The sequence below is a fragment of the Gouania willdenowi genome, chromosome 3 (genome assembly GCF_900634775.1).
Source record: "Gouania willdenowi chromosome 3, fGouWil2.1, whole genome shotgun sequence".
Classification (NCBI taxonomy): Eukaryota; Metazoa; Chordata; class Actinopteri; order Blenniiformes; family Gobiesocidae; genus Gouania; species Gouania willdenowi.
Genome location: NC_041046.1, coordinates 35,527,840 through 35,549,769, shown reverse-complemented (window position 1 = coordinate 35,549,769; position 21,930 = coordinate 35,527,840). Strand labels below are relative to the sequence as shown.

Sequence of the window (21,930 nt, the reverse complement as noted above, 5' to 3'; positions counted from 1 at the left end):
GTATGTTTATATTGTGTTTTGGGACTTCCTGTTGTATTTTAGGTTTTGTTATTTATTAATTTTCTCCGTCTATTGTCTTACATTTTTGAAGACAAAAAACCTGCTTATTTTCTGTTCCTCCACTGTGACCGAACGGATTGAACCATTGGTCCCAGTAATGGGGGCGGGGATAACCTTTGAGGTCAGAAGTAAAAAGCGAGACGCTGTTATTAGATCTATTCATCCTTCTTGGATGCTGGCTTGGACAAGATTAGGGTCACAGGGTCAAAGGGCACGAAGCAGACAGGAAACATCCTGGACGTGTTTGTGGTCCATCGCTGGGACAGGACGCACAATTACTGACACAAACACACACATATATACACACTTGTGGTCAGTTTATAGGCTCACATTTAAACTCTTTATTTTAGAATTAAAGTTATTGTAGGCCAACATTTACAAAACTGTAAGAATAAGAACATAAGAAGAACCTCCTGAAACTCTGCAGATTTTTCCTCCTCTCTGCATATTCTTAATTCATTTTTGAAAACTTTGACCCATTGTCTTTATTATGGGCCCTGTTACCACCATATACATTAGTTGTCCTTTATGGTCAATTCTGACTAGAGTCCAGTAAAAATGGGGATTTTATCTGTCTATATATATATATATATATATATAATTATATTGGACTCAGACGGTCTACTTGTACTGGTGTGACTTGTACAGTCACACCAGTGCTGAAAAACATGCTGAAGAATATGTATTTCTCATGTTTACAATGTGAAACCAATTGTTTTTATGTTACCTTTGGGGTTGCCCGGAATTAAAATGGGATTGCTTGAAATGTCTAGTAAGTGATACAAAAAATAAATAAATAAATAAATAAATAAATAAATAAAATACTGATTCAAATGATTTGTTTGTAACTTTTTAGATTCTTCTTTTTCAAATTAAATCATCACATAGTCTCAAACTGTATTCTATATTTTCACTTCCTCAAATATAAAACTAGTTAAAATTACAGGATACAAATTAAATAGTTAATTAAATAATGAAACAATAACAAAATATTTTTGTAATTAGAAAAAAAATATATATATATATATATTTTAAAAATAAAATAAAATTAAAGCACCACACACAATCTCAAACAACTGTATTCTATATGTTCACTTGCTTAAATATAAAACTAGTTAAAAATCAGGGATCTGTTCTTGGACCTCTTCTGTTTAGCCTTTACATGCTTCCTTTAGGACACATTTTACAGAACTGTAAGGTTGATTATCAGAGCTATGCAGATGACACACAACTACAGTATATCTATCACTGAACCCAGATGACTATGGTCCATTGAGGTGTTGTGTGACTGTTTAGAAAAAGTAAACTGCTGGATGAGTGAAAACTTCCTTCAACTAAACCATGACAAGATGGAGGTGATTGTCTTTGGTAACAAGGAAAAGAGGACAGCTGTCAGCAAGTATCTGAGTCAAAAACCTTGGTGTTCTGATTGACTCAGATCTTACATTCAGCATCAGATCAAATCTATCACAAAAACAGCTTCTACCACCTAAAGAACATCTCCAGAGTGAAAGGTTTAATGACTCAGAAAGACCAGGAGAAACTGGTCCATGCTTTTATCTCCAGCAGACTGGACTATTGTAATGGTCTTCTGACAGGAATCCCCCAAAAGAGCATCAAACATCTACAGATGGTTCAGAACGCTGCAGCTCGGGTCTAAACCAGAACAAAGAGGTCAGAACACATTAGTCCAGTTTTAAAGTCTTTACACTGGCTCCCAGTCAGCCTCAGAATAGACTTTAAAGTTCTGCTGCTGGTGTATAAACCTGTGAATGGGTTTGGTCCAGAATACATCAGTGAGATGTTAGTCAGGTATGAACCCAGCAGGTCTCTCAGATCTATGGACACAGGTCAGATAGTGGAGACCAGAGTTCACAGTAAACATGGTGATGCTGCTTTTAGTTGTTATGCTGCAAAGAAGTGGAACAAACTGCCAGCAGAGCTGAAGTCAGTATCTAATGTGAACATTTTTAAATCAAAGTTAAAGGCACTTTTTTTCTCTACTGCATATGATTGAGAGAGAGATTTTTGGTCATGTTGTTGATGTAATGTGTTTGTTGATGATTTTAAATGTTCTTATTGATTTTAAACAATTAAATGTTTTATCATGTAAAGCACATTGAGTTGCCTTGTGTATGAAATGCACTATACAAATAAATTTGCCTTTCCTTGCCTTACAGGATACAAATGAAATATTTTTTGTAATTAAAAAAAGAAAAATAAACCTTTTTTTTTTAAAAAAAAAAAAGTAAAGCACCACACACAATCTCAAGCAACTGTATTCTATACTTTCACTTACTTAAATGTAACTCTAGTTTAAAAACAAATCTGTATAAAAATGCAATAATTAGTTAATTAAATAATAGAAATAAAAATTATATTTTTGTAATTATTCTTTTTCAAATTAAAAACACCACACAATCTCAAGTAACTATATTCTAAACTTTCACTTCCTCAAAAACTAGCTAAACACACACGCATACTGTATATGCGTGTGTGTTTAGATTTATTTATATAGTAAAAAAGGTGATACTCGTAACACTTTATATCACAAACATTACATATATATATAAAAATAAAAATATATATATATAAATATAGAGAGAGAGAACGAGAGTGTCTCTGGAGTCACCAGTAATTTGTGGGTCACGACCCAAAAAAGGTTGGGGACCACTGCTTCACACGACAACAGCGAATAGTACATTTTCTTAGATATCAAAAAAGTGATTTTAATGGTAGTAGTACTAAAATTTTGACTTTATGTTTAATAGGCTACTGAACGCAAAGTCAAAATTTAAGATTAAACGACTGTTTAGATCTAAGGACATTTATTAATTTATGATACAAAGACAAAGATGAGTTATTATACTGTACTTACCAGGCCTTAGTAATACAAATAAGTAGGAAAAAAAAGAAGCAATGCATGCCAAACTAAGTTATGGGTTTCAAGAGGTTAAAACCAGTTTACTACTCAGAATTATTGATTCACATTCATTTTTCCTCAATAGAGACTCATCAAAACAATGCAAATAATTATTTATTATGTGAATGTATATCAAACATCTGTAAACTTACAGTAAAAAGTCATACACTTGATGGACAATAGATGAGAAAACAGTAAAAAAAAAAAAAAAATTAAAAAAACACACATGGTTGCCATGCTCCGTGTTACCTTATTGAACATGACTCCCAATGACATGAAACACTTCAATGAAGCACAACTCTTACTAAAAACCTGAGTTTCACATTAAAGCAAGAGTGTTTCAAGTATCAACTAGGTATCGCTAAAGGAGAGCAATGGTGTGAAATGCAGCTGATGGAGTTGGGACACAATTCTGAAATGTCCAGAAAATGAAGATTTCTGCCATGAAAACACTGATAAATACTTGCTGTTTATTCATTGATTGAATATATATTTAATCCAATCCTGTAAGCAGTTTTCTACTGTACACGGGAAGATATTTCAGGCAGTAAAATTATAACACTTAAGTTTGATAAAGATTAGATATTGCTAAAGTACAAAAGAATATTTAACAAAAAACAGAAAAAAACAACCTTGAGACTGATTTTGTAGCAAACTGTTTTTCCCATCATGCACTGTCTCAGGAAAATGCACTTCAAATCGCTGTACAGCATTCAAATTTGTATTTTACAAAGGCAAAATATTCACAACAATCTTTGAATGTCTTGAGTGTGCGTTTGCAGACGTTGACCGTCAGAGCGTGTCACCATACTGAAGCCACATCACTGTTGACTTTAAGATTCCATCACAATCCTGGTGCACACCCACATTATACTGTACATTCCAACCTCGCATGAGCTAAAGTAGCCATCTATAGAACATGCTGTGGTCCTGAAACTTAACAGCATTATTAGAGATTACACAGTAAAATGTTGCCTGCCACGACTCTGACTAGCTTTCAAAGTTCATAGCTTCAGTGCAAAGGATCCATCTAGAGACAGAATACTGTGGATGCATCCACAGAACCCATTTATCTGCTACAGCTAATGCTACAGAACCTGGAGCATTAAAAGCAGTTTCTACACTCAAAACTTGCAAAATGATTAAAAAACGTGACAAAAATCTACAGTGCATACATGTAAGAGTAATGGTGGAAATGTTAAGATAAACACCATGGCCCTCATTTATCAACCCTGCGTGAAATCGGGTGCAAATTTGAGTGACCGTGTGGCTCATGAAACATTCGTATCTGATCAATCCCAGCGTACAAATGATTGGTTGTTGATAACTCCGGCGGCTGAATTTGATTGTCATTAACATGTTACAGCCTCCTGTTTAGGAGGCCCCGCCCACTGAGGTCAAACAAGAAAAGACGCTTTTCCAAGATGAAAATCGGCATCCTCACATCTGAGGTGGAGCAATACAAAGATGTGCTTTTTGAACGCGTGAAAACTGGAATTAAAGAAGTGCATTTAAATGCTCTGAGGGAGAGAATCAGCTCTCGAGCTGGTGAAGTCTGCCCCCCTGTGTGCGCGGGGAACAACTAGACAGCAGAGATGCAGAGACAGAGGAACTATTTACATTTAAAAGCATGAATGAATTCATATTTCCTCCATACAGCACATCACTGAGGGCTGTACGGACATCACAAGTTCCACATCGCAGTGCGTCCTGTGTGTGTGCGTGTGTATGCACTGGGTGAACCTATGCAGTCCGGTTGGTAGCAGAGGGGTTATACGGTATTCCGTAAAAGGAAAACCAAAACAATAGTATCAGTAATAATGTGGGCTTCTTAAATATAATTTTATTTTGTTTAATTTGTTATAATAATCACTTTAGATCTGTTCTGAAAGTGTGTCTGCTTATGTTTAAATGACAGCTGAGGTTAGTTTAATACTTTATTTTCAGTCTCAGACAGATTTTTCTGTGCTGAACCACAAATCCGCACACTCAGATTTGCGTAAACGAGTTCAGACCTGATGTGATATCTGATCAACACGTCAGGATTAATAAATACCAAAGCTTGCGTGAATTTGGTCGAACGGTTGATAAATGAGGGCCACTGACCTTAAATTCTGAGCTATGGGTGTAATCAACATCAAACACCAAAGAAAATCAGATATGTGACACAATTTTGAGCATCTTAAAAGATAATTTAATCTTAATTTTTTAAAAAGTGGCATATAAATTAAAAATTAAGGGCATTGAGGGCATTGCAGAATCCATCCATCAGATCTTTTTCTACAGCTGATAATCCAGATCTGGGTCAGAGGGTGCTGCTCCTTAACCAATTGAATGAAGACTTTATTTATTTATTTAATCTTTAGTAAATTCATATTAAGGTCTAAAGCCGAGTCCTTTCCGTGATGCCAAATCTAAAACGTTTTACTTCACTTTGTTTAGGCATCCAAACAACAATCTCATCTCGCATAAAGTAAACGTCCCTCAGTGAGACCTGAAGCTCCGTGTGCTGTTCAGTGTGGATGAGCCGTGTTGTGGTGTACCATCCATTCCATCCTGTAGGACTCCGTCTGTTTTACTGCAGCTGTTCAGCTTCTACTGTTTGGTTTGTTTCAGCTTCTCGATGTGATTGCAGAGTTTGAGCGCCGGGCCCAGTTTTAGTCCCATGTACTTCATGATGACGTCACTACGCAGCAGCAGCAGCGCCTTCCCGTCGATCTCCTGCAGAAAAGATGAGTTTAGGGACGTCATCACAACAAAGTAGAAAACATCAGTCTGTCCTGTTAACAATGGAAGGCAAAGAGCAACGCCTGTGTGATGTGAATACTAGGGGTGGGGGAAAAATTGATTCACATAAGAATCGCGATTCTAATCATCCACAATTCTGAATCGATTAATAAACTTCAAAAATCTTTTTTTTTTTTAATTGCAAGTCAAACAATACAAGACGAAACACAAAAACAAAACAAAACATACAAAGTACAGGACGAAAGCAATTCTTGTAGTCACTGAGAGTTGAGACTTACTTCTGGAAGAAAGGGGCAGCTGACCTATGCTTTTATTTTGGCAATTTTACAGTATTTATGCAAGTTATTTCTTGTACAGTAAGTACGTTTTTATTTGTTCAGCATGAATAAATGTTACCTTTTGTCTTAAGTTTGCCTTTGAGTGATTACGTCATTGAAATCCGTTTATTTAAAATAATCGTATACAAACTGTATTGTTTTAATGCCATAATTTACCTTTACACACTATGCATTGTATACATTTTTTTGAATCGAGAAACAATTTTTAATCGAATCGTGACCCGACGAATCGAATCGAATGGTGAGACACCAAAAGATTCACATCCCAGGTGAATACCCACATGCTTTCTGAACAGCTCCACGTGTGGGCCGAGTGTGTGTGGATCCGCCTCCTGGACAAACCGTATGACATCATCGACAGTCCAGGAAGAGACAGTGTTGCCTGAAGTCTCCTTGTCCTGTTTCATGTGGTCTGGACCTGTTGTAGAGCTCGCTGCTGTAGAAAATGGGAACAGGAGGAGAAAGTCTAAAGGGATTATTATGTGACTTTTTTTTTTTTTTTGTAAACTGAAGTAGATGGCATCAAGATTTACACACTCCAGTACAGTAGGTGACGATATGCATCTATTCAAGTTGGTTGCAACACGCCAATAACAAAGACAAAAACGACACACTTTTTTTCAAAATATGCTAGTTGAGGTCATAAAGAAAGCACTCCATGCTTCATTTAACAGTATTAGATGTTATAAAATGGTAAACTTTGGAAAATTTGACTTTGTTAGGATAAGTTGGTTCCTTAAATTCTGCATCGGATCAAATCTGTATTGTGCATTTCATCGTGCCCATACATTTAGACCTACTGCAACATTATTAAATGAAATGTCTTCCAAGCCTTTAAAGTGTGAATGATCATGGCACAAAGATCAGGATCACGGATCCAGATTTGGCTCTTGGCGGAGGTTTGCGCTCTCCGAGTGCGCTTGTTTATTTATCATTTTTAACATCAAATGACAACAAGGCTATGAAACTTTTTTTTTTTTTTTTTTTAAATGTGTCTAATAAAAAAACACCATTTGAACCTGAACAACAACTGGAGTCAAATCTCTATCATATTTACCCAGTTTCTAATTTTCTAAACAAACTGCCTTTGTAATTACCCAGAAGAATCTTTAGAACACATTTTCTTTATCTGCCTGATTTTTCAAGTCAATTCTTCAGTGACGTTAGAGATTTGAGGCTTTGACTCAAAATTCCTAATACTCTCAAGATACTTTGCTGACAACTTAGAAAGTAAAGTGTCTGATACTGTGAAAAAATAGCATATACAGTACACTGCTGTAAGTGGAGACGGTCTCACCATTGCTTCAACCATTTTATCAATGACTAAGTTGTATTTTTCCTCTAGAAAACTGTTGAAAGCTGACTATGCCAAAGTAATTACATCTTATCTGTCTTACTTTTGTTTTAAATGTGTAAAGTTAGGCTCTTTTTTAATATTTCTCTGCCTTATAATGTATGTGATTTGTGTGTGTTAGGGTGTTGTTTTTACTGTCTTTGGTACACTGTTCCCTAACAGTTGTTCTACGGCTGCTATTACCTCTGCGAGACTTTGTATCCTGTTGTTGTTTAAGAAAATAAAAAATGAAAAAATATCCATCTTTTGTTTCAATTGAAGAAAACCTCTAAAACTCTTCAACCTTGGGAATAATCAGTGCAAAATGTCTCATCACAGAATCATTAGTAACGTCGCACCTTCCACTCGTCTGTGCGAACACACTGGGCTCGGCTCTGTCGGGTTGGAGCTGACTCGACGGAGCGGGGGCGGAGTCTGCGTGTGTCCGGGGTAATATGGCCGTTCCCTCTTCGACGCTCTGTAGTCTGACGTGGTGTGGTGAGGCCGAGCGCTGGGAGGGGGGTCCTTGGGTGAGTCGTGATTGGACAGGCCATTCTCAGAGGCCGACAGCGGTTCTGCTCCAAACAGGAAAGGGATTGAATCCATCATTTAGTGAACACACATTTACAGAAGAGTCGTGCAAAGAGATGTAAACACATGATGACATGCGATCTCTTGTTGGATGAACCTGCATCTATCAGCTATTTGTTCTATGCTTTCATTTCAGAGTGCAGTGACACAATAAACTAAAAAACTTTCTGTAAAAAACTGGAAAATATGTGTATGCATAAATGTGTGTGTGTGTGATATACAGTATATATACAGTATATATATATATATAAATATATGTACACATATTTCCGCATAAACATTTTTGTATGATAATATTCTCTACACTGAAGAAATAAGCCCTTTAATCATTGACTCACTCTATAATGTAATGAAAAAATACACTTTATGTAACAACTTGTTACATTTTTGGCAAAAAGTGTTTCCATTTTGTAACAATTCGGGGTTTATTACACTTTTTTTTTTTTTTTTAAATTAAATTTCAGGCTCTGCACTTTTGTTATATTATTGATCAGTTATAGTTATTACCGGTACATTTCAGGGTTTATTCCATTTTTTTCTTTTTTTGTTATATTTTGGGTCTAACAAGCCTCAATAAATTATTGAAGTCAAACAATACGTGTCTGTCGGTTCAACGGACGATCAAAGCCACCTTGCCCCTACCTGACTTGGTTCTGTTGTAGAAGCGTGTGTTGTTGCTGAAGGGGTTAAAAGGCTGTGAGCTGAACAGAGTGTCGCTCTCCAGATGTTTGCACAGACTCTCCAAAAAGCGCAGAACAGACGACGCACTGGAGACTGACGGCAGCTTCAGGTAACGAATCCCGTGCTCTGATCGAACTGATGGGAAAGACACAACAGCCTTAAGAATTCCAATCAACGCACACGCGCACGCGCACACGCACACACACAAAAAACATGTTCATTCGCAGCTCAAACTGAACAGCAGATGGTTTATCACCCTCTGTTTATAAGCTGCATTATTTTGAGCCCATCTTCCACACAGACCCCCCCCCCCCCCACCCCACCCCCCCATCCAAGCCAAGCCTGCTCAAATCCTCAAATTAAAACCCTTTTTTTTTTCTTACTCAGCTTCACCCATCGCGTTCCAATCCGGCCCCCAAGGGAGACTCAGTCCCACAATGAAAAACCAGGTTGGATGCACATGTCACTTGTGATTACATACACAGTGCTCACATCAGCTGCTGCCAGAGGCACCGTTAGTTAATCCTCCCCTCGCCGTCGTCTCTCTCTCTCTCTCTCTCATGCACGGGCGCACAGTTTTTAAAAACGTGACTATTGATACTCAACATGGTGGAAACCATATTTATTGTGTCTCACCTTTGTTTTGAATGCTGTATAACTGATATAAATACAACATTTGTTATATGTAAGATGGAAAATAGGTTGTTTCACAGATGTTTTGTAGGTTGATGAAATAAAAAATATGACCAAAGATTACACGACCGCTTATGTATTGTAGGTCAGGCCACATTGAGCTCAGTTTGTTATTTAGATTGATTTGATTCAATCTGTTTATTTATTTCGTTCTTGTAAATGGAAACGTGAATACAGTTTAAAATAAAATAAAACATAAACATCAAGGAATAACAACAAAACAGTGTCTTGCACCTTCCAAATTCTTACGTATCTCAGTTTACATGAACGAAAATAGTTGAAAGTATAGATATCTAGTCCAACACCTTTCATTTTTTATGATTTTCTCAGTTAAACGTTAACAAAATCTCAATTTACTAACACTTTTAAAACTATAATGTGAATAAACAATCAAACAATACATTGACATATTGACTTTCAATGAACTACATCTGAAAATACAATGATGGTAGGGCTGAATGATTTTGGAAAATATTCTAATTGTGCTTTTTTTCCTCAATATTGCGATTGAATATGTGATTATTTTTTCAAGGGCCTCTTGTCATATATTTTTCAATGAACACAAGGAATAAATCCATCAGTTTCATAATAAACAACTGCATATTTATTTAAACTTTAAATAAATTTAAAATATACATTTTAAAGCACAGATTACAACAAATAAATGAATAAATAAATGTATTTAATTGCAATGACAAAACATGCATTGCTGTATTAGAAAGACTGCACTTCTTGTAGTGTTGACCTTTGACAGCATGTGCAGACAAAAAATAAATAAATAAATAATCGCAGCCTTTGCGATTAGAAAATAGTATCTTATGTCGCGATAATATCGCAAATGCAATTAATTGCTTAGCCTTAATTGATAGCGTGCACATTTTACAAAAAGATTAATAAAAACAATGTAAGATTTCTCAGGAAGGATAAATGCTTACATTAATTAATCCATGGTTAGTTACACACACATGTAAGATGTAACTAAAGCAGACTGAGAATAATGTCATCTAGAAATCATGTGTGTGAGGAGGAAATGTGGTGTGTGTGTGTGTGTGTGCGTGTGTGTGTGGGTGTCACTCACCACGGATGACCTCCCCTCCTGTGTGGGACTGACTCTGTAGAAATGACAGCAGCACAGAAGGCTGGTACGTGCAGTCCACGCAGGCCTGCACAGCCTGCTGGAGCACCGCGTTGACGGGAGCCGGTCCAAAGTGGTCTGGGAGCTGCTGCACGAGTTTGCGGTCGAGGTGAGGGCCATAGTTCCCGTGCTTATTAACATAGACACACACTGAGACGAGAGAGAATCAAGGAAAACCGTTAAAAATACATATACACGTGTTCATTGTGAACGTATACAGTATATCTATCTCTCTCTGTAGAAACATTTCATTTTATTTTATTTATTTTCATTCTGTCAAAGTAAAGATCACAATTTCTTCACGAGGAATATTGAACTTTGTTACATTCCATGTCCAGAAAGGAGCAGGGAGAAGAACAATTCTTATATTGCAAATATTAAACATTTGGTCTGCCAGGTTTACACTGAGATAATGATATTACAGCATTATTTAAAAATAATTCTGGATAAATAATATATTAAAAATTTCAAGGACTTACACACCTCTCAGCACTAAAATAGGAAAACAACACTCTAAACACACATGTTCATATCGTCATAGGAGTCTCTCATTGTACATTCTTTTAAACTGAAATACATTCAAACTGCTCTTTATCTCACTATATAAACAATTTCACATTTTGACTCCAACAACAGAAATGCACATCTGCTTTAAGGTGGTACGTGCAAATTGATGTTTGAAATAATCATCAAATGATTACAAATCTCAATGGTATGTATTCTCCTCCTGTACTTAAGTCAGTCACTGCATGCCTCCATCCCAGTTACGCACTGTGGGTGGAACGGCCCTGAAATGTGGGCGTTCCCATTCAAAGCTGGCCTTACACGCCTTCTCCTGTCTGCTTAAGTTCTTCAGGCGCTTCTGAACCTGGAATAAGTGCAGCCCTCCGATAAGGTGAAACATTATATTGCACTAGAAATATGGATTCAGTTACAATTTAAAGCAGAACTAATTAATTTGCGCTTAGCGCTCCCCCTAAAGGTCTCTTTTGGTTATGTCACTGTCGTAAAAACTCCTTACCCACCGCCACCTGCCCTACACACAGCTACATGCGCACCTTTGCTCTCCCAAGACAGAGGAAGAGAGACAAGTAAAATAAATGAATGATGTGGGAGTAATACAGAAGGGAGTGTGGAAATGTGTGTGTGTGTTTGTTTGTGTGCTGACAAAGCGGCTCTGAGGATAAGGATGGATTTGTGTGTGTGCTGCCTGATGGAGCGCTGGGTTGTGAGTGTGTGTGATTGCTGTGTGCTGTTGCTGCTGAGCTGTCACTGCCTTTGTCCACATTGCTTTAGGTAGCTTAGAAACATGATGCTGCCGCCGCCGTGCTTCACTGCAGTGATATTATTGGTCAGAGGAAGGAGCAATTATGTACTTTAACTCTAAGTTTGTAGATTTTATCTGAACTTTAACACCAGACCAAATCCTGATGGAACGGACAGTGCTATAGTTTCCAACTAATGAGGACTTTAGGGGATCATGGCAGCCTTTGCTTCTATCCAGGGCCACCATTCGATCAAAGACGTCCACAGGGAGTTCATCGCTCTTCTGTCTGGATAATTAAATTCACTACAGGTTGCCATCAATTAAACTGGCAACACATGTCAAGGATGATTAAATCAAATGAAATCAGGCCTAGGTTCACAGCAAAGGGTGTGTGGACTTAATTCTAAATACTTCATTGGTTACTAATTGTAGACTATATCTAAGGATACAATATGCATTTATTTTAACTTCTGTAACACAAGTGGCAGAATGTGAAGATCGTTAAAATCCCACACACTGATGAGAGCACTCAGAGGAAGGTTGGATTGATTTACCTGTGCAAACTACATTTGAGTTGCTGCTGAGGCTGTTGTCTGCCGACACGTGACCGGAGCTCAGACGTGTCTCTGGAGGCGGAGCAGTAACTGATGGGGACCCCACCTGCACCACCTGAGGCTTCTTTTTGAAAGGAAAACAAACAAAGCCACCCAGATTAAAGCAGTGTGCTGCACAATGGCTGCTGGATAATGATTGATCAGTGGGTCTGTACTAGCACACAGACAAAATAATATAAGAAAACACACACAAACAAAACTAATAATAAAAGTAATACACACCACCTGCATACAAAAGAGAAAGATGAAGAAGGAAATGTTTTTGCACAATAGGAAATGGGGTATAGATAAAGTCACACATCTTTTGATGCATTTACGTAATTGGGTAGTCTACTTTCGGGATATATTTTAATATTTTCTCGCAAGTTACGGTATATTTAATTTTTTCAGCATCTAAGGTTTTTTCTACTGCTCTCAAGACGTAAAGGAAATGCATTATTTTAGTGCCCACACTCCTATTTAAGTTCACCTCTGACCAGTGTTGGGGTCAATTACAAATACGTTTTTAATTATCCATATTCAATTACAATTTAAATACAATTTCGGTGACCGTCATTTTTTCCAATTACAATTAAATTACAGTGATTATTTTCCCCTGAAAGTCAATTACAATTATTTTCTCAATTACTTAAGTTTGATTACAATTTTACCAACTTGTATTTATAAAGCGCTCAAAAACAGCCCACAGACCAAAGTGCTTTAATGATGATCTCTCGTATACTGTATATATATTAATTTTGATGTACCATGTATGCTCAAGATTCATTGGCCTGTTGTGATGATTGATTGCTTTTGTGTTTGTATGCTATAGTTTTAGCATTTTTACATTTACATTTTAGTGTATTGATTCTAATATTACATGTAAAAGCCAAAGAAAATGAATTTAGCAATAGCTATAACCTCTTTGTACACAACATCAGTTACATTCACAGTATTGGCACTCTTTGTATCGTCCCTATTTAAATAAATTGTATTTAAATATAATCCCCTAACTCTGTATGATATGATGGTGTGAAGATTCACTCACAGGTAGAAGGAAAACGTGATATGAAACATATTTTAATAATTGTTTACTACATGTGTATAAGCAATAGAACTGTAACATGGTTCCCCAGTTTTAAGCCAATTACAATGACATAGTCAATTACCTGAACTCAATAACAATTACATTAAGATCAAAACGGAAAAAAAAAAAAATTGCAATTACGATTAGAATTATGCCGTGATTGTAATCAATTGTCAATTAAGCGATAATTATAATAGACCCCAGTCTACCTGCTTTAGGTATTACCACTGACTTCTACCCTCTGTCCACAGCACCACCATTATAGCTAAGCTTCACACCTGGCTTGATTACACAACATAATAAGCGCAATATATTCTACTACGACTTCACATCTCACTCTCACTGTAAAATAATCTATTCTTCCCCACCCTTTCTATTTCCTGCCATGAGTCTCTCCTCCCTGCTCCCTTCCCCCACCACCCCCCCACCTAGGTGTAACACTGCTCTCCCTTTTTATATCCTCCCTATAACAAAATGTTTCTTACCCTTCCTTAGGGAGGGCTGGTGATGGTCACAATTATGCAATAAAATAATTTGTTTTATTTCATTGCAATAACATTCATTCATTGCTGTCTCATAATGATTGCACTTCTTGTAGTGTTGACCTTTGACAGCATGTGCAGACAAGTGGAAAAAGAAAATAATAATAATAGTCCCCAGCTCTGCCAGTGCCACACTCCTCTTCATACAGTTTGACCAACATGTCGGACCACTAATCTTCACTTCTTACCTTGTTCTTTGGTTTGGGGCCCCTCTTCTTGTGTGGTCTTGGGACCAGCTGAGTCTCTGCTGGTCTCGGCGATGCTCCATTTACAGCTGCTGCTGCTGCTGCCGCTGCCTCGGCCGCCGCCTTTAACAAAGCTATAGTCTGTGATTTGGGTCGACGACCCCGCACACCCTTTCGAACGGGGAGGGGCGGCAAGGGGTTGGGTAGCCGGTATGAGGTCTGCATGGAGGATGAGGAGAAAGACGAACGACGAGCGGCTGAAGAAGCGGGAACGGACGTGTGGAGCGCACCAGGGAGAGTGACTGGGACCAGAGATGATGGAGAGGTAAAGGAAGAGGAAAAAACGGTTTAAACCACGATATTAATGATCATAATGCTCTGCACATCTGATGATGACACGTCGATTATTCACTGTTAACAGGGATGAAAAGAAACAAATCCCAAAAGATCTTCTTATTTCATCATCTTTATTAAAGTTTTTTTTTTTGTGTGTGTGTTTGAGAAACATAAGAAATGGCAAGCTCTTTATAAAAAAATATAATCACCCTCTACTGGTCTAAAATAATGGAGTCTTTGTCAGTAATTTTTAATGTTAAACTCCCAGCCAATCCAGTAATGTTATTATTTGGTGTGATACATACAGATATACATTTGAACAGTTCGTTAAGTAATGTATTGTGTTTTGTGATCTTGCTAAACTGGAAAATTTAAATCCCTCCGACTCATCAAACCTTCTCAGAGATGTAATGCAATATTTACAATTGGAAAAGATGAAATATTCTTTAAGGAAAAAAGAACAGATGTTTTAATTTGGCAACTCTTTATTAACCCTTTATTAATTATGATAATGATTTGATAGTGATAAGTACATTTGGACGATCCTCCTAATACTTACTTTGATCTAGTTATTTATTTTGTACTTATTTTGTTCTCATTTTCTTTTCTTTTCTGTTTACATTCATATATATATAAAAAATTATATACATGCAAGTTATTTGTATAAAACTGTTGGAAAAGGTAATAAAAATAATTGGGGAAAAAAAAACCATAATTACACAACTTCCAAGTTTAAAATTTTGTTAAAAAAAACTTTTTTCAGGAGTTTGTTAAACACTTAAACACTAATACAGGCTCCTGTACGTTTAACAATCTGACTCTGGGACATGCACAGGAATTTCTAATGTATCTGTTCTTTTTAACTTGTACCTATGGCAATAAACTCTATTCTATTCTATTCTATTCTATTCCTGTGACCACAGACCTTTAACTTCTTTGTGTACTGGTTTGTTAGGTGCGTGTGTGTGAGAGTGTCAGCCTGTTCTTTCTACGCGGTACCACAACCACAAAGAGGAAAGATTTTAACAGCACCTCAACACCTACAATCAACAGCACTATCCATAATAACACACACACACACACACACACACACACACACACACACACACACACACACACACACACACACACACACACACACACACACACACACACACACACACACACACACACACACACACACACACACACACACACACACACACACAATAAACACCCCTGCACTAAGAAATGTTAAATGCTAAATAAATGCTTCAATTTGTATGAATTTATGTCTTTTATCAGATTCTACCTAAACCGCCGTATTGGTACAAACTGTATTTATCAATTCATCATCCACATGTCCCATAGAATTAAACCAAGGAAATCGCACATGGTATTTTACTTTGTATCCGCATATATACAGTATATCTGTTTATGTAAACCTCTTTGTATATCCAACCTTTTTTTTCTATTGCATGTTTATTTGTGACAAGGGATAATGCACATTAATGGACAGATATGTAAATAAATAAATATTCTGATTCTTGTAATGCATTTTTGTTGTGATCTCACCTCCTATTGTTTGTCTTCTTTGCTCTGTTTTTTTTTTGTTACCTGCTTCGATGCAAAAAATTAGCATTTGTCATGGATATCCCTTTATCGTCGCTAAAATTACGTCTATTGTCGTCTAAAAAGATGGTCATTAATGTGCACTGCCCCTCTCACATACGCAAATAAACTGAAAATGAGGGGGTTCTTGAATACTATTTGGGGGATGCAGTCAAAGTGAGAACCAACACGTACTTTAAGTTCAAGAGGAAATGACGATATGGAGGCCAATGAAAGTGTGATAAAGAAGAAAAAGCGGTCCTCAGAGATTGGTGTGTGCGTTGTCCGTAATAAGCCCCTCCCTCAAAGCCTCCAGTGGGAGCAGCCGGTGACACGACAGATAAATGTGTCAGTCAACATAAACAGCACATGTGCACTTCAAACAGAACAAAAAATGTAATTGAAAACATTCTGACCATGTAGTGAACATATTAACTTAATTGTGATTTGCCAAATAACAATCTGACAAGCAAAACCGATACCTACATATGGAAGTCAACTTTAGCTATGGAGACATGCAAATACATCTTTCTTTGAATGTTGCTTTACTTAATTTTGTGCTGTATTTAGTAAATGGAATAGAGTTTTATTTAATTGATCAGCAGAATATACAAGTAAAAGCAGCATTAACACTAATTAAACAGACCTCTGACACTTACGCTCACACTGATGATCATTCTACAAAGTGCCACCACAGATAATCAGGTCTGAGAAATAATTATTTATATACAGTATGTATAGAAATAATTCATTCTATACATATAAATATTAATTTGTACCGAAATAATGATAAAAAGCCCGATGAGAATGTGGAATTGCATTAAAAAAAGGTGTTCAACCAGTGATTCCTAATGTGTGTAAAGTGTGTAACAGGGATCTTCTGGAGAGAGATTTAAAAACTTAAGTTATAAAATTCTGCCAACGTGTTTGCGATTAAAAGAGTCTCAATATTGATATCAAAAACCAGTCCGATATCAGCAAAAAGTATCGATTATTTCGGCCTACATCTAAAATCTCCACTTTAAGCACAAGCAGAACTTAACTTCAGTACATCTGATAAATGGGTCAGTTTTTTTCATACACTGTTGACTAGTGTTCTCCGACTGAAAGTCAAAAAGTTGCATCGAGACGAGACACTCGTATTTACAATCATTTAAAAATATAAATTATCAGAGAAACAATCCAAAAATGAATTATACACATATGTATTTATATGAATAATTGATTTAATCCTGTGTATATATCTTTTTAATTATTGTAAATTTCAGATATATTTAGTACATCATTTTAGGTTGGTTTTTTTTTTCACTTTTTTTTTGACATCTGGCTCATGTAAACATGAGTAAGTCCTGCAATGTTCAACAGTGTTCTTTTACAAAACACTAAATCACCGCACGAGTGTCAACCCTTAGCTCTGAGGAGACGCCACCAGGTATTCACGTCTACTGTTACACATGATTCCATACAATGGTATAATTATAGTCTAAATATAGTGTACAACATGAGAAAACTGAGTAGAGAAGGTAGAATTGACCCATTTATTTATTTTACTTGATAACTAAATCGGGTAAACTACTGTATAATCTATTATCCAGAGTGCTATACCCCAATATCATTTTAAATTAATTATCATAGTGGAGAATTAAGGAAAAAGGCCAAACTAGGGCATAAAGGAAGTATAATGGAGGAAAAGATGAGTATCAGCTCTCACAATGCCAAGGGCAGCTCTGAGCTATAGCAGGAAGGCTGAGAGCGCATGTGGGAGCTCTCTGGAGGCCAAAGCTTTTATTGGAGCCTGCTTGACTAAAGCTATAAGGACGCTTTACAGTATTCTCTAGGGGGGGGCACCGGAGACGCCCTGAAAGCTGTTTAATTACAAAATGAGTGAAAGTGGGTGTAGGAAAAAAAAAAGAAAAGCAGAGTCCTGTTTCAGAAGACGAGGGCTCGCTGGGAGCGGTATAGGACAAAGTGTGCACGCAGACACAGCGACGCTAACCTGCACGGCTGCACTCAGTCACACTGGGGGAAAAAAAAAAAAAACACTAAAAAAGAGCCACATTTCCTGACAGGGATGAGTTGGTTTTAGGTTCCTACAGGAAATCTGAGTCTTCTCTGATCACTCGTGTTGTTAAAAACAAAACAAAGAACTTAATCCATTCACAAAACATGACAGACAATCAAGCAACACACACCCTTTCCTCACATGTGATTAATGCCCCATCCCTCCATGTCTGTCACTTTATCAGAAACAGAAACGCGGTGCACCTTTCACAGGAAACGTGCTGCTCATGAAGCTCTTTCATTCCATTCACACATGTGGTCAGATGCTATATCATGTTTATGTTAAAGGAAACTTCAAACCATTTAAAACTCTCCACTTGCGTGTGATTTAAAACCTAGAGCAACAACTGAGCGGCTTTAAAATGAGAAAACTCAAATAGTCTGCAATGAAAAATGTATCAAATCTGTTTTAAAACCTGCATGTAAACTAAACCACAAATAAAGCAATTTTAAATTATCACTCATTTTCATCTGTTTTTGTATTTTGTGCTGACTCATAATGTTGCCTTTAGAATCCTGCTCAAGGTAAAAGAGTTCATTGTAATAAATGTTCAAACTTTTCATGCTGTGCTCAGAAATGTTATGTTTAAATTAAACATTAAAATGAGTTGATCTTGGCATTGGTTGAGCCTACATTAAGTGACACAATATTGGAAGCATTGGCGGGAATGTTTGTTTGTGCTTTAACTATATGCGCTACATGTATATATATATATGTTGTACTTAATTGTTGTTTGCACCTCTTTTATATGGACCGAATTGGTCCGAAATGAAATTGAAATTAAATGAAAAATGTGCAAAAATGCAATTGAATGTCATTTTAACAAAAATTATTACCATGGTATTTTAAGAAACGTGCAAAAAGACTTGACTATAATAGGAACTATGAATGAAATAAGATCATGAGCATCGCTCGCGTGAACACAGCGCAGCTAAACAAAGGCATATGGTACTGATCGTGACGATATAATTTCAAGTCGACCCGTTGACCTGTATGAGCCACCGCCTGAGGAAACCGTGTGTGTGTGTGTGTGTGTGTGTGCGCTCGCCTGAGAAATGTGTGTCTGCAGTTTGGGGGGAGGGGCTCCCAAGAGTTGGCTCTTGTTCAATTACAACATGCAAACACTAACAAAAAGACACAAACTCACAACTATTGAAGCTATATAAAAAAAAAAAGTCAGACTTGCTCATGACGAAGTATAAGAACGGATAAATGAAGGGTATTTCCAAAAGGTTCACGCACAAATGCACACGCTCCGCAAAACCTACTGTTCAAACTGTGAGACCATCTACAACCTGAAAATATTCCACCTCAGACTGAGACGTAGAAACAGAAAAACTAGCCAATCAGAGGATTCACCAAGCCAATCCCCAAATACTAAATGCTTTGTGTGCAGATATCAAAAACACATGGAGCTCCAAAGTCAGTCCCAACAATGCAGTTCCACACAGCCCATGTGTGCCGCCTCTTACAATAAATGAAAGCAAACAGCCTGAGTGTGTAACAAACCTGTCATCTGATGTGAAGATTAGGATTTGGCTTCTCAGTTTGTTGTTTTAACACAGATTGACTAAAAAAAGACCCAAAAAGCTTTAATTTTGATATGAAATACCACTTTGTAAGAGAAGCTGGAAGTACTTCCTGATTGGAGCATTTTATTTACAAGTAGGAGGAAGAAAGAAGTGAAATTAAGACTAATCAGTGAAATACGATCCATGAAAAAGTACAGCCATGTAAAACATTATCAGAAACATACACACGTTCCTGAACGCATCATTTAAAACCAGACATAGATGTTTAGTCTGAGGCTCTGAGGGAGTTTTTCCTCTAATTGTTCAAACGATCCCTAAAAGAAACAAAGTCCACTGGCTGCAGACTTACCAGGATATCCCTGCTGGAAACGCTGAGGCTACAGTCGGGGCTTGTTGTTGTTGTAGTAGTAGTAGTAGTAGTAGTAGTAGTAGTGATAGCGACAGTGGGGGTAATAATAGTAATGGCTCAGTTCAGCTGCTTCCTGGTTCTCTCTTTAAGAAAAAAAAACAACAACTTTCTCTCGTGTAAATCTCAGGTCTGGTCTTGACTTTTCCTCTCATCTGAACTTCATTGTGTGCGTCTCTATCAGCTGCTCACTCACTCACTCACTCACTCACTCACTCACTCGTCTTCAAGCGAAGCCCAAAACAAAGCCCACGCTGCTGCTGCTGCTGCGCCGCCTTTGGAAGGCAAAGCTTCCCTCGTCGATGAATGAGCAGAAGCAGGAGGAGGAGGAAAAGAATGGGTTGGGGTCAGATTTGCATAGGAGTGAGGGAGGGGTAATGTGCAGGAGGGGAGGGGCAAGAGTTGAGTCCTTATTTGTGTTATCTGGAGCCCATATCGACAGTCGACATCAGTCACCTGCCCCTGAGCAAAGCCTCTGGGTGCAGGGAGACGTTGTGTGTGTGTAGGAGGGGGGGATCTCACAGTGGGGCTCCTACTGTGGGTGGGGGAGGGAGAAAAGGGGGTGTCGGGGGAGGTAAGAGATGAAACTGAATGAGAAGTGTGTAAGAAATAATTGATTCGGCGATGTATCGTGATGTTTCACAGCGCGATTATAATATCGATCCAAAAAATGTGCAAACTGCTTTTTTTAGTCATGGGGGGCTCAGTGGGAGAGTGGTTTGTTCAGTAACCAAAGGTTGGTGGTGGTCAGAGGGGCCGTAGGCGTAAAACGGCAGCCACGCTTCGCAGGGCAGCTGTGGCTACATTGTAGCTTACTACCACTGGTATGGCTGATGTGAGTGACTGGTGTGACTGAATAACGGTTTCTATATATGCTTTGAGTTTCCTTGAAAAAAAAAGCGCCATATGAATCTAAGCAATTGTTATTGTGTTTTTTTTTAACATTTAATTACATCGACATGTGCATACATTTGTTTTAAAGAATTTAGGAACGTCACAGAAGCGGAATCTGTTGAAGAAGCAAAAGTGAAACTTTTTTGAAAAATGTAATTTGGCAGTTTGATAAACATAACACGTGTTTCTCATTTGTACTTGAAATACAGTTAGTTACCATTTATTTGTTCTCGCAAGTTTGAAAATAAAACAAATTCATTGTATTTCATATTATTTTGTACTTGTAAAGGTGAAATGTGTAAATATTGATATTGTGATCTATATGGTATTGCTTAGTATCAGGATATATCGACATGCAAATCGTGAATCGTATTGTATCGTCAGATTCATGGCAATGCACACCCCTAATCAGAAGGGGATGATAGTGAGATGAGATAGAAAAAAGGGTGAACTCCTGCAGTTAGAGTACACATCTGTAAGATTTCCATCAACACACACACACACACACACACAGGAGTGCCGTCCTCTATGAGTGTGACCCTAGCCCTATTCACTCACTCCCACAATGAGCGATGTTAGAAGCAGCATCAGGAAGCTCTGTCACAGTCACATTTCACCCTGTGTTAAAACAATGTGAGGCACCGCAGTAGGAGGAAGCGTGTATGAAATAATGTCCCCAAAAATACTTCTTCATGTCTGTCCCAAAGGGACAAAATGCTACAAACGTGAATTACAAAACAAAACAAAACACACAATTATTAGCAATGATTAGCATGATAAGGAAGTTTATTCTTAGAAATTCCCAAAAGGTTTGTTTAGTCTTTCAAGACTGAATTTGAAAAATATAATTAGTTAGATTCATGTAAATAAATTACAGTGTTTGATAGTCGTGTACCCTGGTAAAATGACCTTAATCGCTTTTTGAATATTTTAA

General features: G+C 37.4%; 1 protein-coding gene across 5 annotated transcripts in view; it reads right to left on the bottom strand.

Annotated features, from left to right (window-relative positions):
* Positions 1–3,229: 3,229 nt before the first annotated feature.
* scml2 (Scm polycomb group protein like 2) overlaps positions 3,230–21,930 on the bottom strand; it is a 34,984-nt gene continuing 16,283 nt past the window's right edge. For 4 of the 5 annotated variants that reach the window (XM_028443129.1, XM_028443128.1, XM_028443131.1 and 1 more), the window contains exons 8-14: positions 14,180–14,478; positions 12,324–12,447; positions 10,446–10,652; positions 8,636–8,809; positions 7,762–7,977; positions 6,351–6,505; positions 3,230–5,704 (exon numbers count right to left, since the gene is read on the bottom strand). In XM_028443129.1, the coding sequence (XP_028298930.1) occupies positions 5,579–5,704; positions 6,351–6,505; positions 7,762–7,977; positions 8,636–8,809; positions 10,446–10,652; positions 12,324–12,447; positions 14,180–14,478 (1,301 nt within the window). In that variant the 3' untranslated portion in view covers positions 3,230–5,578. The remainder of the gene's footprint in view (positions 5,705–6,350; positions 6,506–7,761; positions 7,978–8,635; positions 8,810–10,445; positions 10,653–12,323; positions 12,448–14,179; positions 14,479–21,930) is intronic. The other variant, XM_028443130.1, reaches the window with a different exon arrangement.